The 19,546-nt window shown below is 40.3% G+C and overlaps 1 protein-coding gene across 1 annotated transcript in view; it reads left to right on the top strand.

Moving 5' to 3' along the window:
• The first annotated feature begins 1,467 nt into the window (after positions 1-1,467).
• smg1 (SMG1 nonsense mediated mRNA decay associated PI3K related kinase) overlaps positions 1,468-19,546 on the top strand; it is a 65,224-nt gene continuing 47,145 nt past the window's right edge. Inside the window, exons 1-9 of the mRNA XM_017697399.2 lie at positions 1,468-1,727; positions 8,887-9,044; positions 11,380-11,532; positions 12,839-12,975; positions 14,020-14,078; positions 14,286-14,499; positions 17,910-18,035; positions 18,133-18,205; positions 18,291-18,388. Coding sequence (XP_017552888.1) covers positions 1,651-1,727; positions 8,887-9,044; positions 11,380-11,532; positions 12,839-12,975; positions 14,020-14,078; positions 14,286-14,499; positions 17,910-18,035; positions 18,133-18,205; positions 18,291-18,388 — 1,095 coding nt within the window. The 5' untranslated portion in view covers positions 1,468-1,650. The remainder of the gene's footprint in view (positions 1,728-8,886; positions 9,045-11,379; positions 11,533-12,838; positions 12,976-14,019; positions 14,079-14,285; positions 14,500-17,909; positions 18,036-18,132; positions 18,206-18,290; positions 18,389-19,546) is intronic.

Raw genomic sequence — 19,546 nt, 5'->3', positions numbered from 1 at the left:
AATATAGTGTATGTAGCGCACATGCAATGTGTGTTATGTAGTGTGCCGTATTTACTTTCAGTATGATTTATTTTTCATTTCACTTCATGGAGAAAAGTATTGCTGTTTTAATCTGGTTCCCTGAATAACTGGTTGCCTGGAGATAACAAGAAGTGAGTGAGAGAAAACAGCTTAAAAACAATACAGCTGTGCTTTCAGTGAAATCATTCAGTCTATCTCATTTCAGGCTATTCAATTATATTATCTATCTATCTATCTATCTATCTATCTATCTATCTATCTATCTATCTATCTATCTATCTATCTATCTATCTATCTATCTATCTATCTATCTATCTATCTATCTATCTATCTATCTATCTATCTATCTATCTATCTATCTATCTATCTATCTATCTATCTATCTATCTATCTATCTATCTATCTATCTATCTATCTATCTATCTATCTATCTATCTATCGCAAATCTGTGGGGTTTTTTTACATTTAAACCACCACAAAAAATGACAACAAAGAAAAGTTACAACAATTAAAATGAAGAGAAAATATTTGAAACTCTGCACTACCTCTACATCATGATTCAAAACTGAAGCACATTTGTCAGATTGACCGCATTAAGGCCTTTGAACAAAATGGTTGGAAATTTTAAAATCTTATTCATTCCATTAAAGCTCCTGTTCAAACGACTCCCAAGTGGATTTGATCTGCTGATCACAGGCTTTTGGTCAATCTTGGGGACTCCATGCAAGCTGGAGCTCACATTGTCATTAAAGCAAAAGATGAACACACCACCAAATACTAAGAAAATTCATGTAAATATTCAATGATTTGATTTTTAATGCTTAGTAAAATTGTTTGCTCTACTTGCTCTACTGGAGAAAAAGAAAATATTGCAAAGATTAAACATCACAGTAGGTGTATGCAGGCCTGAATATCCTAATAGGTGAACTTGTTGACCCTTGAAATGATTCTGAACTGAAGTGGAGCCCAGCACTCTCAGTGGATAACTGAATCGAAAATTGTCTATGTGAAAAATTATGTCACTAAAACTAACTTCAAGGGGCATTAGGGTCTGTGATTAGCATTTAATATTATTTACGTTACGCAACTTTCTGATGCACAGCATTGCATCCGTCAGTCTCATCAGACAGACAAAACTGACGATTTTATCTCGTTTTTTGTGCCATCAATGTTCTCTAACTACAATACCCAGAATGCCTTACACAAATTTGTCATCCAGCCATTGGTAATACACACACATCAAATTATTAGTAATTTTTTTGTCATACTTTGGATATTTTTAAATAAACGTTTACATACGTTTTTAATATTTTACAATAAATATTTTTAAAAAGCTCTGTTGGACTTGAACTGGTGAATCGGTTCAATCGATCCATTGAAAAGAACCGAGCCGACAGCACTATTGCGCTTACCCGCGTCCGCCGGAAGGCGCCGCTGTTTCTGCAAGTTAAAAATCGTCCGAGGCAGAAACGGAGTGTCGCTTTTTTCGGAATTTTCAAACAACACGACTGATTTTTTCTTTCTTTCTCGCTTTCTATTCTTGCATGAGGGTCGGACAAACACTCTGAATACAGTCTGTTTGTGGACCTCTCCCGTGGCGAAGCGGGTCATGCTGTCCCGGCGAAGGTAATGAGCCGCAAAGCCCTCGGGTCTCGGCTTAGCAGCGCCCATAAACTGCAACGGAACTGGAATGATTGGCAGCCCAGGTTGGTAATCGCTCTGCGTGTGTGTGTTTGTACGACAGCCCGGGGATTCAGCAGGCCGCAACCTCGCCGCTTTATTTAGACTCGCGGCGTTTTCCCTCCACGTGTAGAGGGGCGGGCGCGGTTTCAGCCTTCTCGGCATAAAATACACATACAGCACCTATTCATCTTTAAAATGGCTTCAACACTACGTTAGTTTTCTCAAAACAGCTAGACGGAAAGTCCGTCGTGTGCGGGGCGCCAGCTGCATTTTTTCCGCTGGTTAGCTTAGCTGGCGAGCTAGCGCGGGTCTAACGTTGTTGTTGTTTTCGAGGCAGCAACAATATTGTATTATTTATTAGGAAAAAGAAACGAGTGTGATGGTGTGTAGTTTGGATAGAGGTGTTAATTTAGCTCTGTTGTTAGAGAACGGGGGGTTTATAAAATGTTAGCGCCTGTGTGGTGAGACATGAGCTGCCTTTGATTGAATGTTGCTGAGGCCGCTTACGGAGCGGTAAGTTTGACTGTTAGCAGTTGTTTTAGATTTGTGTTTAAATTCTTATTGTTGTTATTATTATCGTTAGTATTGTTGTTGTTACTTTACAGATTTTCAGCAATAAATTAACGAGGCTTAAGTTTGCTTCCTATTTACTAGGTTCTTGTTCGAGTTTTCCCGTTCCACCTTAAATGGTGCAGCAGTTACACTCTGGCACCTGAAGCGTCAGAACGTAACCGCTGTACCATTTAAGGTGGAACGGAGAATTCGAACAAGTAATTGACTTCAGCTTCATAGTAAATTGTTCCCTAAATGCAAGTCAGTACGTCAGCAATCTCTGTTACTGAAAATGCAGTGGCGCTGCTAACATTCCTGTGATTTATGTTTTTATAAGCTACATATTTAAGTTGCAGCTGTGGTGTTAAACCTTAAGTCATTTTAGGTAGTATTTGTAATGGTTTGGTGTTATTAAATTGTGCTTAAAAATTTAGTCCAAAAGTGCAGGAAACATTCTAAGATACCAGTTCTTAGAGATAACGGCCAACATATAATTTTGTTCATCCCATATTGTGTAAAGTTGTACGAGGGGCATGAAATTGTCCTAGACTAGCAACATACAGGTGTCTAAACTGCTGTCTTCCTTCTATTTCTCTCTCATGATGAACATTGCACTCTTAAAAAAGATGGTTCTACAAGGGTTCCTTTAGTGAAGGGAAAGATCCTCTTTAGAACCCTAGTTCTGTGTAGAACCATGTCATGCTTATATGGTTCTTTGCATGGTGAAATGGTTTTTGAGTGGAGAATGTGTTGTATATGGAACTCTTCTTTTTTTTGTGCTATATCAAGCTTGTAAAAATAGAAGAACCCTTTTTGGTCATAGATGGCAACCAAAGGTTCTGTGAAGAACAGTATACAGCTCATTCTCCATCAGCCTGAAGAACCATCTCACCATGCAGAGATCCATTTAAGCTTAAAAGTTCCATATAGAATTCTTCTTCTTTTTTCTTCAAAAGCATAGAACCAAACCAGTGCCCTCCAGTGAAAGTAACCTACGCAGCCCTCTGGGGGACAAAGGGAAATGGAGCTCCACTGTAGGGATCACAGTGGACATAAAGCTATGGAATCATTTCAGATTTAATGTGTTGAGTCTATAATTAAGCAATGGAAGTATCAAGAGCACTGTATGTCCAGACATACCCAGGTAGTCTGTCTCACCGATTAATTCAGCTACTTTGTCACCCATTGCATTTGCTGGTGTCCAATTGGGCACACAACTTGTATAATCTCCATAGAAAAACGTTTACCAATAGAATTGAGCAGCCATGTATGAGCCTAATGTCAGCATGCCCACTGCAAAGTGTGGGCTAGAGGGATAAAAAGCCCCCCACCACTGGGCTGTGGAGCAGTGGATCTGCATTCTCCAGAGTGATGGAGCTCCACCCAATACCTTTGGGATGAGCTGGAGTGATCATCTAACATCAGTACCTGACCTCAGTATAGGGCTGGGTGATTAATTTAAACATTCAGAACTTCCAACTGACGTAATCTTGCCCATGTCGGTTATTTAGATTTTTTTTTTTAAGTTCTGTTTATCCTTTCCCCACTCTGTGTGTTCATGTACTGTCCCCTTAAAAACTTACCACCAGGCTCCCGAGTGGCGCAACCATCTAAGCGTTGGCCCTATTGTCAGGAGATCGCAAGTTCGATCCTTGGTGATGCTACAGCCATCCGTAGCCATGAGTCCAAGAGAGCGAATTGGCGGGGTGGGTAGGATGGCCCCCTTCTCCTCCCATCACTCAATGCGATAGTAGTCAGCACAGGCATCTGTTAGCTGATGTAACAGATCTGACGGTTGGCGCTTTCCTCCGAGTGCGTTCGGCTGTCCAGTGATATTGCGTGAGCGGCAGTTCGAAAAGAAGCAGTGATTTCGCAGGTCTCGGAAGAAGCCTGTGCTAGCCTTCACCCTCCTAGCGTTGGTAACATCGTGTGATTGGGGGAGTCCTAATAGCGGGTGGAATTGGAGACGACTAAATTGGGGAGGAAAATCAGGTTTAAAAAAAAAAAAAAACTTACCACCATGTGTGTCGTCACATGGCTCTGCCACATCCACTCTGTGACATGGAAACTAAGGCTATGTTCACATAGCAGGTAAAAGTGGCCCAAATCTGATTTTCTCACCAAATCCAATTTTTTGTTTGGCTGTTCAGAATGTTTTAAATATGGTCTGTATGCTAAATCAGGCTGAACAGATCAGCTCCTAAACTGAACCACATGCGCAAAAGAATTAGTGTGTCGCGTTGCTTCATTCGGCTTATCCAGAGGCGAGCGTTCACGACTATGAACGAATGGCAGTTTCGTCTTTGTCGGCATCACAGGAGCCATCATGAAGCTTCACTGACTGACAGCTGGGCTGATCACTCAGAATGTGTCCGAGCCCCATAAAAATGCAAAAGTCACTTTTATTGGTTTGTGTCCTCGGGTTCTTTAAACTTTGCTTTCAGACTTTTGACTGTTCTTTGACGCTGCAGCCTCGTTCTCCTGCGGCCACTTTTGGACATTTCTTTAGAATTCTCTTCAAACACGGAGTTAGATTGATGTAAAAGTCATGTGAATTCTGATCTGGCTGTTGAGACGATTTACATTACGATGTGCAGAGCATATGTACAGTACAAACCTCGTCAGTGAACTGTGAGGGCAAAAACAAAATAATCGTTCATTAACGATTACAGACACACCACACACACATCTAAGGAGGTGTTGTTCACCTACACAGAAACCCACACAAACACACACACTTGCAGCTCTTGTCAAGCACCCTTGCAAATCCTTCAGGAAATGCACATCTAGTTTATTACGTATTGTAAATTTGTATTTTTTTTCATAGATTGTTTGATGGCGCTCTTGATCTAGAAAGGAAATGGAAAATTATTAGTATTTTTAAAAATCTATATCTTTTTTGGCAGTATCATTCACTCCTACTTCTAGTGTTTGTTTGGAACAAACTGTTAGTCCAGTGCTAAACTACAAAAGCAATAGTGGGACACCTAGACATGTCTTGGGTAGTTGACTGCATCTGGAATGGACATGGAAAGTTGTACACTTTTTTTCTTTTCACTTAAGTTCTTTAATTTCACAAGAAATGCTGGATGTATAGGTCTCTACAAACTTCTTAGGCATCAGTGTACAGTGACATCCAGTTCATGAGCAGCTAAATCTCCTACGTATTGATGCTTTAGAGTCTACATTGACTCTTTTGAATTGAAGTGTGGATAGTAGGTGCCCGGGTTCCCATATTTGGTTTCTAGACCAGCATGGATACCTTAATCTCTAAGCTCAGTTGATGTGTTTTGAGTCATCTGATTTCTGTTCTTTTAGCAAACTGTGTGGCCAGCAAAAACTAAGTTGTAAAAACAATGGAGTAGTCCTTTAACTTTAGTTGACTGTAAACACTTGAAATCCTCTCAAAGACCCTCTTCAAACTGAGGACATGCTACCAGGATCTATCCACAGACGGCAGTATGAGTAGTTGTACTGTAGGAGGAGGCTCACAGCAGTTTATGGTCTGGCCTGTTGTATGTCATGTTGTAAACCGGTGGTTCTCAGTTAGAGTTAGAGAGTCATATGGAATTATCTTCAGGCTGTGGTTCATTGGACATTGGTGGTAATTAAGTGAGAGCGCACTGACATGTGAACTACGTGGCTGGCAAGTTAACTGAACTTTCAGTGAAGTTGTGCAATCCTGGCATGGCAAATAGCAAACCAGCTCTTGCTCATGTAAGTTCAGGGTTTCCACTTGTCAGTTCAGGGTTTCCAGACAGTTTTGTCCTCCTGCCCTGCACCACTTAATGTTTACTTCCTGCTATAACATACCTGGTTCAGCTCAGTTAGGACCTGATCAGTCGCAGATGTGCCTCAGGTGCAGTAAAAACACAGACCTGTGTAGTTAAAATGGCTACTTTAGAAAATGGTTTAGCAGGGTTGATCTACAAATTCTTATTTCCATTTAAAGAGTAATTTTTAAAAATGAAGCGTAATTTAATCATTGAAATGTAAGCAAAGTTATTTGCGGTTTGATGTGATGTTTTTCTTTTTCCCCTAGTGGTGATGGGAGTCAGGAGTCTTGATGTATACAATGCAAACAATATAGCCATTTTGTTAACTGTTTTATTTGCTTTTTTTTTATGCAACAGTTAGGTTCAGCCACACAAGCTGACTGGTTGAGAGGAATTAACTGTGCTGATATTTCACCACAACATCGCATTTTTCACAAACACTCACTCCGCTGAGACGCCGTTGCTAAGCAACGACTTTGACAGCTGTAGGAGATGCTCAAGTCATTTGAAAGTTTTTACTTCTTACTTTGCCACAAACAGAAAATGGACCCTTTTTTAAGATCATTTCTGACCGACAGCCAATTTGGTCAGACTCTGAAGATGAGGCTACACTAAATTCCCAAAGTGTCATCACAGCTGAGCAGCTTTTCAGTGGCATCTGTGACAGAAGAACAGCTAAACAACCTGGAATCAGCCAGAAATTAACCCAGTACCATTCACCAGATGTGAAGTCTGATCTTCAGAGTCTGAGCCATAAAACTGACCCGATTAAAAAAAAAAAAAAAAAAAAAAAAAAAAAGCTGCTCAGCGGTGACGACAGTTCGGGAGTTTAGTGTAAGGAGCTGGAGAGCGAACTGCTGGCTGCACTACAAGTGGGCGGAGCTCGTTACTCTGTACTAACAAGCTGCTGGTTAAGGAACTATAATTTGGTGGAAGGAACTGAATATTAACATATTAAACGCCACGTTCACGGCCAGATTTATTCATTTATTGCTTTATTTAACTGTTGTATAAAAGCAGAACACTCGTGTATTATCGCTATAACATCACAGCTGTGGTGATCTATGGCAACCAAATCTCAGCCATGATGTTATTTCGCAATAACACACTCCCTCTCGTGATCTGTTGCTTAACTAAAAGCTCCAGAACCTGTTCTGAATTTTTATGTGATGATCAAGTGGGAGTAGTGGCGGAATAGTTTTCTTTTGGGACAGTTTTGCTTACAGTGCACTATATGTACCTCTTAATTAAAAAAAAAAAAAAAAAAAAAAAGTTCTGGAACCGGTTGTAAAACAATGTCTCCGACACCAGGCAGCATATCAGTACCCGTTTCTTATAAGAGCTTTCTGTGAGTGAGCTTCTAGAGGCATCTGGTTCCTATCATTCTGGCTTGATGAGTTTCTCTAGAACAGAGCATTTCAGACCAAACCACTCTGAATCACTCTGCAAAATTAAACGGTTGAGATGTAAACAGTTTTTAAAAAAAAATCTACTTTCAGATTTTGTTGTTTAAAGTATTTCATTATCAAAATATCTCTAAGTTTCTCTGTTGAGATTTTGTCATAAAATACATTTTGAAACGTGTGTGTGTGTGTGTGTGTATGTGTGTGTGTGTGTGTGTGTGTATATATACATATATATATATATATAAATAAAAGACATTTTTCTTTCTTTCTTTATTTAGTGTCTCTTTTTGGCCCTTGGCCCATCGTAAACAACACTTTGGTTCGCAAAAGTCTCATAGTCTGATACAGAAATCTCTGTCCGTTTGTTTTGTGAAGTGAAAAATCTGCTATAGTCAAACCGTGAAAGAAAGAAATGATGTCCGAGTTTTTCCTTTATTTTGACCGCAGGTAAAGTGTTCACACATACGGCACACATCTACATGCTAATTTGGAGTTTTTGGGGGATTTTCTTCTGACTTAAGCCCAAAACACATTTCATGCAAAGATACGAAGCAGACGCTTCGAGTTATACAGACAGGGTTTTGCACGTAGTTGTGTTAAGATTGAAAATAATCTTTACGAGTGAAGATTCATATCGTAAAGCATTACAACGTTAGAGCAAAGGGTGCTATAACTACAGCCAAGCCTGTCCAAGAGGTCTTGTACCACCAGTGTGCTTTCACAACTGCCATAGCAGATGAGCAGTTGAGTCTCCCGAGAAGAAGGCTTACATAATCAATAAAATATCATACATTATCACCTTTCCTCTCCAGCTGAAGAGATAAAGCTGCTCATTCTACTGTCCATGTTTAGCTTTTGAGGCTGTTGGAATAATAGTACATCCCCTCTGATTTGTCCTCTACAGAATGTTTTAACCGCCACAGCAACATAAGAGCTAACAGTGGATTTGTACAGAAGGGCATAGTGTTAACATACTTGAGTGTTTTTGGCCTTATGATGCATCCATTTACTAATGACAAACTTGCTGCCTGTCAGTGTTGACAAGTGCTCCCTATTTTGAGCTTTTCTTTCAAGAGGCGTTGGATTGGTTTAGAAGTTTTAAATTGCATTTGCTCAGACCCTAAGAAGTCTACGTTCCCACCAACCTTTAGCCCACAGTTTCTCACGATTGTCCTTAGACGCTTTCTGATGTCATGCCCCACTCAGTAGGACAGGCTTAACCTCTCAAAAGGCATAATGTGACTTTTGATCATAGCCATTGTGTGGTGTTGTCCTTCATAGCAAAACTGTCTTACAGTAAGCCAGTCTTTTAACCTTTTAAATCAACAACTTGCTTGTCTTTGCTAGCCTGTTTGTGTTGAGATTAGTACAAACTAAGCAACATTTTAGAATGTATTTGCTGTGTGCACCTGTTATCCCCCTCACTGACTGACTGTTGAATGTTTCAGAGGTGACAGTGTGTCAGCCAGCCAGGAAGGTGTGAAGTGCAGTGTCTCTAGAGACCACGGTTCAGCAGCTCTTTACGACACTCCTCCGTCTGACCAGCCTGGCACCCCACCTCTGCACAATGACGTCTTCACTGCCGCCGCTGCACTGGAAGAAGGAGGTATATTCCAGATAGGGACAGGTGGTTTTACCATTTTTGGTATTTAAACATCCACTTGATTAATGATATTCAGATGTCCCATTGAAGAAATGGTTTTAAATTTGGTAAATAGAAGTGACTATTTACAAGAAATTTGGATTTCGATTTGATGTCTCATTTTAGTGCAAACACAGCAGAAATAAGGAGTGGCTGGAAATGTACCTGATGTTAGTAGAAACATTAACGTTTCCTGTTCATTAGTGTTAAGCATTATAAAAATACAATATCTGAAACAAAAGCTGTGCTTTATTGTACTGGCCTAATGCCGTATCCCTAACCAGTATATGCTGGCCCCAAGATAACATACTCACCACAAGATAAAATAGTCACGCCGTCAATACAACATATGTACTGAGACAGTCAGGTACAGTATGTTGTTTTATAATGTACAACAGTTTGTTTCGGTCACTCAAGGTGATAGGTTGAGGGGCGCTCTAACTGCTGTTATTTTGCCAGAACATCACCACTGAACAGCCTTTCAGTTGGCAGCTGTGACAAAAGAACAGCTAAACAACCTGGAATCAGCCAGAAATTAACCCAGTACCAATCGCCAAACTAAATGGGTTGTAATATGCTATACAGACTGGCTGAAACAAAACAACAATATTGGCAAAAACAGACAAAACTGAGCTAAACTTGATATTGCGGCAGTTTTATGGCTGTCTGATTTGGTCAGACTCTGAAGACCAGACTACATGTTTGGGGAATGGTATTTGGTTCATTTCTGGCTGATTCCTATTTGTTTAGCTGTTCTTCTGTCAGAGCTGCCGACTGAAAAGCTGCTCAGTGGTGGTGACTGTTGGGGAATTTAGTGTAAGGAGCTGGAGAGCGAACTGCTGACTGAGCAGCAAGTGGGTGGAACTCATTACTCTGACGTAGCAACAAGCTTCTGGTTAAGGAACTATAATTTGGCAGAAGGAACTGTGAACAATAAAACATTAAATGCTGCGTTCATGGCCCAGTTTATTGATTTTCTTATTTTATTTAACTGTTGTTAAATTAACACTTCAGGTTGCGTGTTATTGCAAGTAACATGATCTGCGGCGACCAGATCACAGCTGTGATGCTACTTCGCGATAACATGACCTTGAGTGCTCTGTTGCTTGTTACATTGCTAAAGCCAGCACTATACTTAAAATGAAAACATTTCAAAGGAAGGTGATGTCTTTTTGTTCAAGACAATTTGATGGTTTTAGTTTGTACAGCGTGGTGTGATCACAGCAATTTTTTTTGTTGTAAGACCTCTTTGTGTTTTGGTTGTATGAGCTTTAACACACTGCTAGCTGACCTGGCAACATGCAGTAATTAATCTTATGGTTTTTATTCATAATGAACTTTACACTTCAAATGGAAAAATAATTACACAACCTAACTAAACTACCACTCAAGTCAACAGTTGAATGCTACAGCGCACAGTTTGGTCCCTGTTGCAAAACATCCTTTTTTCCCAGATATTTCACTTTTTTTGCATTATTTAAAAACTCCAGTTACCCTATGTTTTCTAATTATTATAAATGGTGCACAATTAATTGAGGGGGAGAAAATCTTGTTACATGAACTTCAACAAGTAAATGTTTTTGTTTTGTTTTCTTCTTGAAAGGTATCATTTTGGAAGTATGAGGTTTTGTTTCAACAATGACGATACACACATCTGTTATCTTTTTGATGTGTTCCTATATATAGCTCTGTTTGGGTGTAGTAGTGAGATGCAGTATCAGCGTACGTGTAAAACTAGTTAATAAAACACTATAGATGTTATTTTTAAAGAATTACAGGCTACTTATGCCCTACGGGAATACTAGGATAAGTTTCACTATCTGAGAATTTAAACAGCCACGCCCATGCCATGTTCTCGAATGATTGCTAATGTAATTTGGCTCCAGAGGGTCTAATTATCCTAACAGTCCTTGGAGCCCCAGGCAGTTCACATCTTTTACTTCATCTCTGCCACCAGTGCAGCTGTAACAGGTATTCTTGATTGAGGTGTGCTGGGAACTGATATAGAGCAAAAATGAGGTCCAACTAGGGTGGAAAACTTTGCTCCCTAATTGGAGATATTGGACTAGAATCACCTGTAATGTCTGTTGCTGTAATAAGTGCTGGCATCTTATTACTTGGCAGAGGCTTTATAAGTGTCTCCTTCATGTGTTCCTGGTAGGAAACGAAACTGAAAATAACCTGCTCACTCTTTCTGTATGTTTGGAAAGCACCTTGGTGTTTTTTTGCAAGGCTTTCAAGTGTGTTATTGTGTAAGAAACCTCAGAGCAAGTTTTAATCTCTGTTTGTTTTATTGCAGGGGTTTATGACACTGATGGAGGCCTCAGTGAAAATACTTTTGGTTGGAAGTCGTTGGGGCAAGAGTTGAGGATCAATGATGTGACCACTGATTTGACCAGTTTTCAGCATGGAAACCGTGCTTTAGCTACAAAGGACATGAGGAAATCACAGGGTGTGTTCAGTTACAGTAGTCCCATTTAAATATTTTCTTTTAAGATACAGAGAGTTCTGTTGCAAAGACATAGAGCATCAGCTCTGGGCAGCCAAAAGCTTATTTAAACACACAGGATGTAGCTTACAGCTGTTTCTGGAGCTCAGATGGTAGGTCTTTCCTGTTAAACGGTTGTATTAGAATCACGTCATTCGAGTTACGGCTGGTACTGTATAATAAGAGCTTTTTTCAGCAATCTCATGTAGTTGAATATTCTACAAGAATAAGAGTCTGTGTGTTTCACTTTGATATATTTTGATTTTTTTGCTGTTATTGATGTTTGTATAATTTATGACATTGGAAATGCTGTGGGGAAAAACATGCTAAATACTTTCGTAGTAGGTAACAATAAAAGCTTCAATGAGGGATTTTGCCTTAAACTAGCAAGCCTGACTTGGTCACTGTGGAGAGCAGAGCAGCATCTTTAATCACGCGTCTTAAGCTTTTTGGTCAAGTCGTCAGTGACTGTTTTAGATCCTGTGCAATCAAGTTTATTACACTGCTTGTAAAACACTTTATACTCAAGCATGTGCTAAAAAGATGTTAGTCTTATCACCTGGTGCAGTTTTAACAAGCTTCTTTCTTGTCCAGACGGACCGCTCATTAGCCGAGAAAGGTCTGACCGCAGATTTACACCTGCAGTTTCACTCCAGCGGTTTCAAGCCGGTGTAATGCATGCACAATAGCACTTAATGGTTTATATGTTGTTTTTTTGTTTGTTTTTGTTTGTTTTATCACACATGCACTGAAAATTCACATGAAATGACAGTCACCTAAATCTCGCTAAGAAAAAAAAAAGTGCGCTAAATGCCACTGGCTTGAACCTGTTAGAGTGAAACCGAGGCTCTGCGGCTCAGCGGACAGATAATATTGCATTAGCCAGCATGCTGTTGTTTTCTGTAATGAATGCGGTAGATAGCACCTAGCTAGCAATCCAGAGCAATAGGTAAAACATTTTGACTAAACCAGGCGATTGTACCCCACTTAATTGCCTCATACTAGAGCTCTAATAGGAACAGGGTTTCAACAGCCCCACCTCTGACTGGTGGTGAGATGTCGGCACAGCTTGGATTGGAAGTACCATTTGACTGACATGATAACACATTGTCCGTAAGCTGCTTTTTTGTGTGACATGCAGGTGCATAATCCATTCAAGCTTGTGCACAACAGCCCCTATATCACAGGTGAAGGGAGTCAGACATGTGAAGCGAATGCTCTGGTGGCTTGATGCTTTAACATTTTGTCCTTTTCCTGCATTCTCTCACAGACCGACCGCAGACTCATTCTGATGAGTCTCGGCTTGCGAATCTTCTGCGCAGGGTCTCGCGGGAGGACGACCGGGACCGCAGGTTGGCCACCATGAAACAAATGAGGGAACTGATTGTGCACTCTGAAAACAAGGTGGTAAGTTATGGCACTCTGTTTACAAGACCTCTTCTGCATGTGTGTCAAGCTCAAATCCTCGTGGGTCACAACACTGCAGACTTTATCACACTGCCTCATTAAACTCACCTGTTTCAACTCATCAGCTTAGCAAGGCTTTCCTAAACTAAGTTCAGTGTTCAGTGAGGGATAACACTAATCTCCACTGCACTTTGGCCTGGAAGGTCCCCAGTTTGACAGGCCTGCTATATTAGTGTTATTGATTACCTTTTTTTATTTATTTTATTATTATTTGTTTGTCTCTGTGCAGGCTTTGCTAGTGTTGTAAGTGGAAAATTCTAAAAATGATTCCCAAAATTCTACATAATTAAATTATTGCAATTTAAGAGTGAAATAATTGTAGAGAAACAGCCTCTTGATTTCTTTAGTGGTGTTGATGAGAACCAAGGGTTGCAATGTCTGTAATCTAGATCTGATCATTTTATTTACTGCCTAGAGCCACCAGTGAACCTACAAATGTCTTCTGAGTGTTTAGATGTAATGTTGTTATTGAACATATCACGTTTTTTTAAATTACATTTATAAGCCAAAACCTTCTCAAAACTATCATAAAATAATGTCTTATGCAGCATATTGCTGCTGACTGAAACAATTTTTTTTTCAGTTTTTGGCATAATTTGAAAATGCTGATTGTTCTTTGTATTGTGTGCACATTTCATGACTAGTGGCCCGAAAGAAATGGCCCCAAATTATTTGGAAAAAATTTACATTAAAAGTGAAGTGTTTATTTGGTGATGCAGTGTTTTGTTTCGGCAGCAATGATATTCATAATCAATTTCTGTAATAGCTTTCTATGAAGAATTTGAGAAGTCTGGTTTCTGTCCCCACCAAAGTGAACAATTTTGACTCTAATTATTATAAAATGCGCGTTTCACCAGTGTGCGTTGATCCGATCTTACTATTTTACATCTTGACCATTATTCAGAAATTTTGAAAAATTGGTGAAATTCCCCTTTAAAAGAAGAGTTGGCTGTATTAAACTGTCTTTTTATTCTTTTGTCACAGGTCCTTGTGAAACAGTTGGATAACATTTTGAGTACCCTGAATGACATTTTGAATGAGAGGTAGGAACACGAATCCATTTATTTTTAACAGTATAAATCGTTCTTGCTTCATCTAATGGGTATTTTTAGCTTGCCATTGTTTTGAAGGCCATCTGTCTGCCAGCTGTTTTCAGTTTTAGTTATGAAAGCATTTGAAAACCTGCAGGTGGGTGGTGTTGCTTATTTTGATGTGTATAGCCAACTTAGGGTTTGTATCTGTCATTACAGCAGTAAGCTCCTTCAGGAGCTAAGACAGGAAGCTGCCTGCTGCCTGGGCCTGCTCTGTGCTGCCCTCAGTTATGAGGCAGAGAGGATCTTCAAATGGATGTTTGTTAAGTTCAGTGCTTGCACCAAGGACGAAGTGAAGCTGCTCTATCTGGTGGCGGTGTACAAGGCTCTGGAGACGGCAGGGGAGAAAAAGGCTTTCTCGCCTGTGATGCAGGTATTCACTCAACACTATGGTTGGGATATTAAGCTCTGAGGTGAGGTAGTTTTTCAAAGAGTGAAAGTTTAATAATGTTAGGGCATGGAGTTGCACAGTAGGGACATGAAATTGATGAAACTTTTTGATATTGCAAGATGATATGAGAAGTGATGTATTCTGATTAACATAACATTACTCTGATGGGGGGAGTGGGTAGAGATGCTGATTTAAAAAAAAAATTTCCTAAAGAAATCTAAAGAACACCTTAAGGAAACACCAAATAAAACATTACAAGTGCTTTATTCATTATTGTGGAAAGTGCAAGATAGAAATGTGCTGCTGGTGTTTTATTATTTTTATGCACTGTAAAGCTTTACGAAAACAGCATATTCTGGGCAGATTTTTTGTTAAGGTTTAGAAAAATAAACAAATTAGTACATTTATGTATTTATTTTACAACCCCAATTCCAGTGAAGTTGGGACATTGTTTAAAGCAAATAAAAACAGAATACAATGATTTGCAAATCCTATTCAACCTATATTGTATTGAATACACTACAAAGACAAGATATTTAATGTTCAAACGGATAAACACGTTCCAAAGAAGTTGGGACAGGGGCAACAAAAGACTGGGAAAGTTGAGGAATGCTCAAAAAACACCTGTTTGGAGCATTCCACAGGTGAACAGGTTAATTGGAAACAGGTGAGTGTCATGATTGGGTATAAATGAAAGGCTCAGTTTAAGAACAACGTTTCTCAATGTGCAACTGCAAGGAATTTAGGGATTTCATCATCTACAGTCCATAATATCATCAAAAGGTTCCGAGAATCTGGAGAAATCTCTGCAAGTAAGCGGCAAGGCAGAAAACCAACACTGAATGCCAGTGACCGTCGATCCCTCAGGCGGCACTGCATTAAAAACCGACATCATTCTGTAACGGATATTACCACATGGGCTCAGGAACACTTCAGAGAACCATTATCTGTGAACACAGTTCGTCGCTCCATCTACATATGCAAGTTAAAACTCATGTACGCGTGTAAAGCGAAAGCCATATATCAACAACACCCAGAAACGCCACTGGCTTCTCTGGGCCCGAGCTCATCTGAGATGGACTGACGCAAAGTGGAAAAGTGTCCTGTGGTCTGACGAGTCCACATTTCAAATTGTTTTTGGGAATCATGGATGTCGTGTCCTCCGAGCCTCAGCACAAAGTTCAAAAGCCAGCATCTCTGATGGTGTGGGGGTGTGTTAGTGCCCATGGCATGGGTAACTTGCACATCTGTGAAGGCAGCATTAATGCTGAAAGGTACATACAGGTTTTGGAGCAACATCTGCTGCCATCCAAGCAACGTCTTTTTCAGGGGCGTCCCTGCTTATTTCAGCAAGACAATGCCAATCCACATTCTGCATGTGTAACAGCGTGGCTTCGTAGTAAGAGTGCGGGTACTAGACTGGCCTGCCTGCAGTCCAGACCTGTCTCCCGTTGAAAATATGTGGCGCATTATGAAGCGCAAAATATGACAACGGAGACCCCGGACTGTTGTACAAATTCAGGTGCTCATCAAGCAAGAATGGGAAAGAATTCCACCTACAAAGCTTCAACAATTAGTGTCCTCAGTTCCCAAACGCTGATTTTGTGTTGTTGAAAGGAAAGGTGATGTAACACAGTGGTAAACATGCCCCTGTCCCAACTTCTTTGGAACGTGTTGCAGGCATAAAATTCAAAATGAGTGAATATTTGCAAAAAAACAAAGTTTATCTGTTTGAACATTTAAATATCTTGTCTTTGTAGTGTATTCGATTGAATATAGATTGAACAGGATTTGCAAATCATCGTATTCTGTTTTTATTTGTTTTGCACAATGTCCCAACTTCATTGCAATTGGGGTTGTATATACATATGTATCTTTATCCATCAGTCTAAGAGAATTAAATTAATGTGTAGTAAATTCATTTAAAAAATCTCCTTGCGATGTTGCCGGTTTGTTGTGACGGTAGCCTTTTTCTGATTCACACATTTTTTGTTTCAAGTATTTTAATAAGTGAATGGATGAGGAGAAGGTAGTGTTTGAGCTGTGCATGTGTGTGCTTTGTAGCTGAGTGTAATTAGCTCTGTTGTAGCACTCTGCGAGAGGGGTTTCAGAACCACCTCTGGGAAGCATGTATCTCCCTAATATTAGATCCTACGCCTAACACCGTATATGCATTGTTTCATTCGTTCCACCTTTCACTTCTATAAAGGATTAATCTGTTGCCCATTATTCAGTTAATCTAATGCAGGGTTTCTCAAACTGGGCTGAGGACCACCAATGTGGTCCACAGGCCTGAATTCAGGGAGAGGCAGTAGTTTGTAGTGGGCTGTTATAAAAATGCCGCATTCGCGGGCTAATTAGATGTCATCTGTTTGAGGCAACGCAGTCGTGGGCACGCAATGCACAGTTAGCCGGAGATGGAGAGGTTTTTCATAGCTCTTTATCTTGAATTGTTCAGTGCGGACCTATCAGTTTTTTGTTTGTGGCGACGCTAATCCAAAAGACCACAGAGTGTATTGAGATTTGTTTCAAATAAACCACAAAACCCTCAAAACTAAAGATATGGCAGGTTAGGGTACTGGCCCTGTGACCGGAAGGTTGCCGGTTTGATCCCCAAGCGCTGACAGTCCATGACTGAGGTGCCCTTGAGCAAGGCACCTAACCCCCAATTGCTCCCGTGTGTGTGTGTGTGTGTGTGTGTGTGTGTGTGTGTGTGTGTGTGTGTGCGTGTGCTCACTAGTGTGTATGTGGTGTTTCACTTCACGGATGGGTTAAATGCAGAGGTGAAGTTTCCCTGTTTGTGTTATTAAAAAGTGTCACTCACTCACTTGTATCACCATCTGCCTCCTTCCCCCCACCCCCCCTTTTTTGACACCTCTGCAAACTTTTTTTTTCTTCTTCCAACATTTAACTTTTTCTGTGGGCTCTGTATGATTTATAGTTATAAACAAGTGGGCCTTGGTGTGGAAGAGTTTGAGAACACCTGATCTAATATAAATCCGGTAGTCCCGCTTTCTGTCGCTGTAACAAGCAGTACCTTCTAATGTAATGAAACACTACAATATTTATCACCTCCTTTACTTCCTGTAGCACATTGCAATGTCTCAGATTTCTGCTTGCATTAGATTAATATATAAAGCTTTGCATTTTCCAAGTTGTCAGTAACAGCATTAACATTAGCATTAAGTAACAGCATGTCCTTTAATCATTGCAGATATAATTTCACCTCTCAGCACACCTGAAGCAGTCAAATGAACCTTTTCTGTGTGATGCACAGAGACAGAGAAAGAAAAATGGACTGATTACTTTATTACCTTTTTTGCATGTTATTTAGTTTGTCGCACAATACTTATTACAGTGAATTGTAACTGGGCGCTGCTGTTTCTGTACAGTTGGTGATGAGCAGCCTTCAGTCTATTCTGGAGAACTTGGACACCCCAGAGCTGCTCTGTCAGAGCGTGAAATGCATTCTGCTGGTGGCTCGTTGCTACCCACACATCTTCAGTACCAACTTCAGAGTAAGCAAGGATATCCTTGAGCATCCTCTGTCTTTTTGTGTGTCCCCTTTCTCAGTGAAGACAAATTCCTAACTCCTAATATTCCTCCCTTTTTTAGGACACAGTGGATATCCTAGTGGGTTGGCATATAGATCATACACAGAAACAGTCTCTCACTCTTCAGGTGTCTGGTAAGTGGTGTGTGTGTGTTGCGGGGGGGGGGGGGGTTGTTTTTTGGGGTGGAGAAGTGGCAAAATAACTTGCATGTGTTTACAGGGTGGTTACAGAGTCTGGAGCAGTTTTGGGTGGCAGATTTGGCATTTTCTACAACTTTGTTGGGCCAGTTTCTGGAAGACATGGAAGCATATGCTGAGGTAAGGGTGGGCAATGTAAGCTTTTAGTGTGGTAATGTCATAATAAAATTGCATTATGTCTACTTCAGGGACACTGAACAAGTGCACGCGTCATAGTTCTTTGCCTCACAATAGCAAAGAGCTTACTTCTGGTTGGTAATGTGCAAGTAGTGCTTTAATACGATACTATATATAATGGTTCGCTGTAGGGTTTAATAACCAAGAATTTGCTTTGTACTGCTTTTCCCACTGCACATTCAAAAATAACTGACCCAAACGGGAACCAATTTCATATATGATTTAGGTTCTAATTTATTTTGTACCTGCTTGTGAAGTGTTGGAAGCTGGACGTGTTATAATAGCCACCTTTTAAAACCTATTTAACTCCTTGGGACCACCAGTGGTTCCAAAATGCACTTGGGCATATTCTTCATAACTTTCATGTTTCATAAGCTTCATTCAGAAGTTGGGTGTCGTGTGAGAGCTGTAAGCATCTTCTTTCCAGTCAGATATGGGTAATGTAATTTTAAAACTTTATAATAAAATAAGCTGTATGAGAGGCTGGACAGTAAAGAAGTAAAGGACTTGTATCGTTTGGCTAAACCGAGATGGAAAGGATGTACAGCAGGTTAGGCTGATAAAGGATAGAGAGGGAAATGTACTAGTGAGTGAACAGAGTGTTGAGTAGATGGAAGGAGTACTTTGAAGAACTAATGAATGAGGAAAACGAGAGAGAAAGAGGAGGACAACGGGGGGAGAGATAGTGGATCAGGAAGTGCAGAGAATTAGTAAGGTGGAAGTGAGGGCAGCTTTAAAAAGGATGAAGAATTGAAAGGCAGATGGTCCAGATGACATACCTGTGGAGGTATGGAGATGTTTAGGAGAGAAGGCGGTGGACTTTTTAACCAGGTTGTTTAACAAAATCCTGGAGAGTGAGAGGATGCCTGATGAGTGGAGAAGTAGTGTACTGGTCCCCATTTTTAAGAACAAGGGTGATGTGCAGAGCTGCAGTAACTACAGAGGTATAAAGTTGATGAGCCACACCATGAAGGTATGGGAAAGAGTTGTTGAAGCAAGGCTAAGGCGAGAGGTTCAGATGAGCGAGCAGCAGTTTGGTTTCATGCCCAGAAAGAGTACCACAGATGCAATTTTTGCATTGAGAGTGTTGGTAGAGAAGTA

The sequence above is a fragment of the Pygocentrus nattereri genome, chromosome 14, assembly GCF_015220715.1.
Source record: "Pygocentrus nattereri isolate fPygNat1 chromosome 14, fPygNat1.pri, whole genome shotgun sequence".
NCBI classification, from domain to species: Eukaryota; Metazoa; Chordata; class Actinopteri; order Characiformes; family Serrasalmidae; genus Pygocentrus; species Pygocentrus nattereri.
The sequence above is the reverse complement of the archived record's forward strand: the minus strand, read 5'-3'. Positions and strand labels throughout refer to the sequence as shown.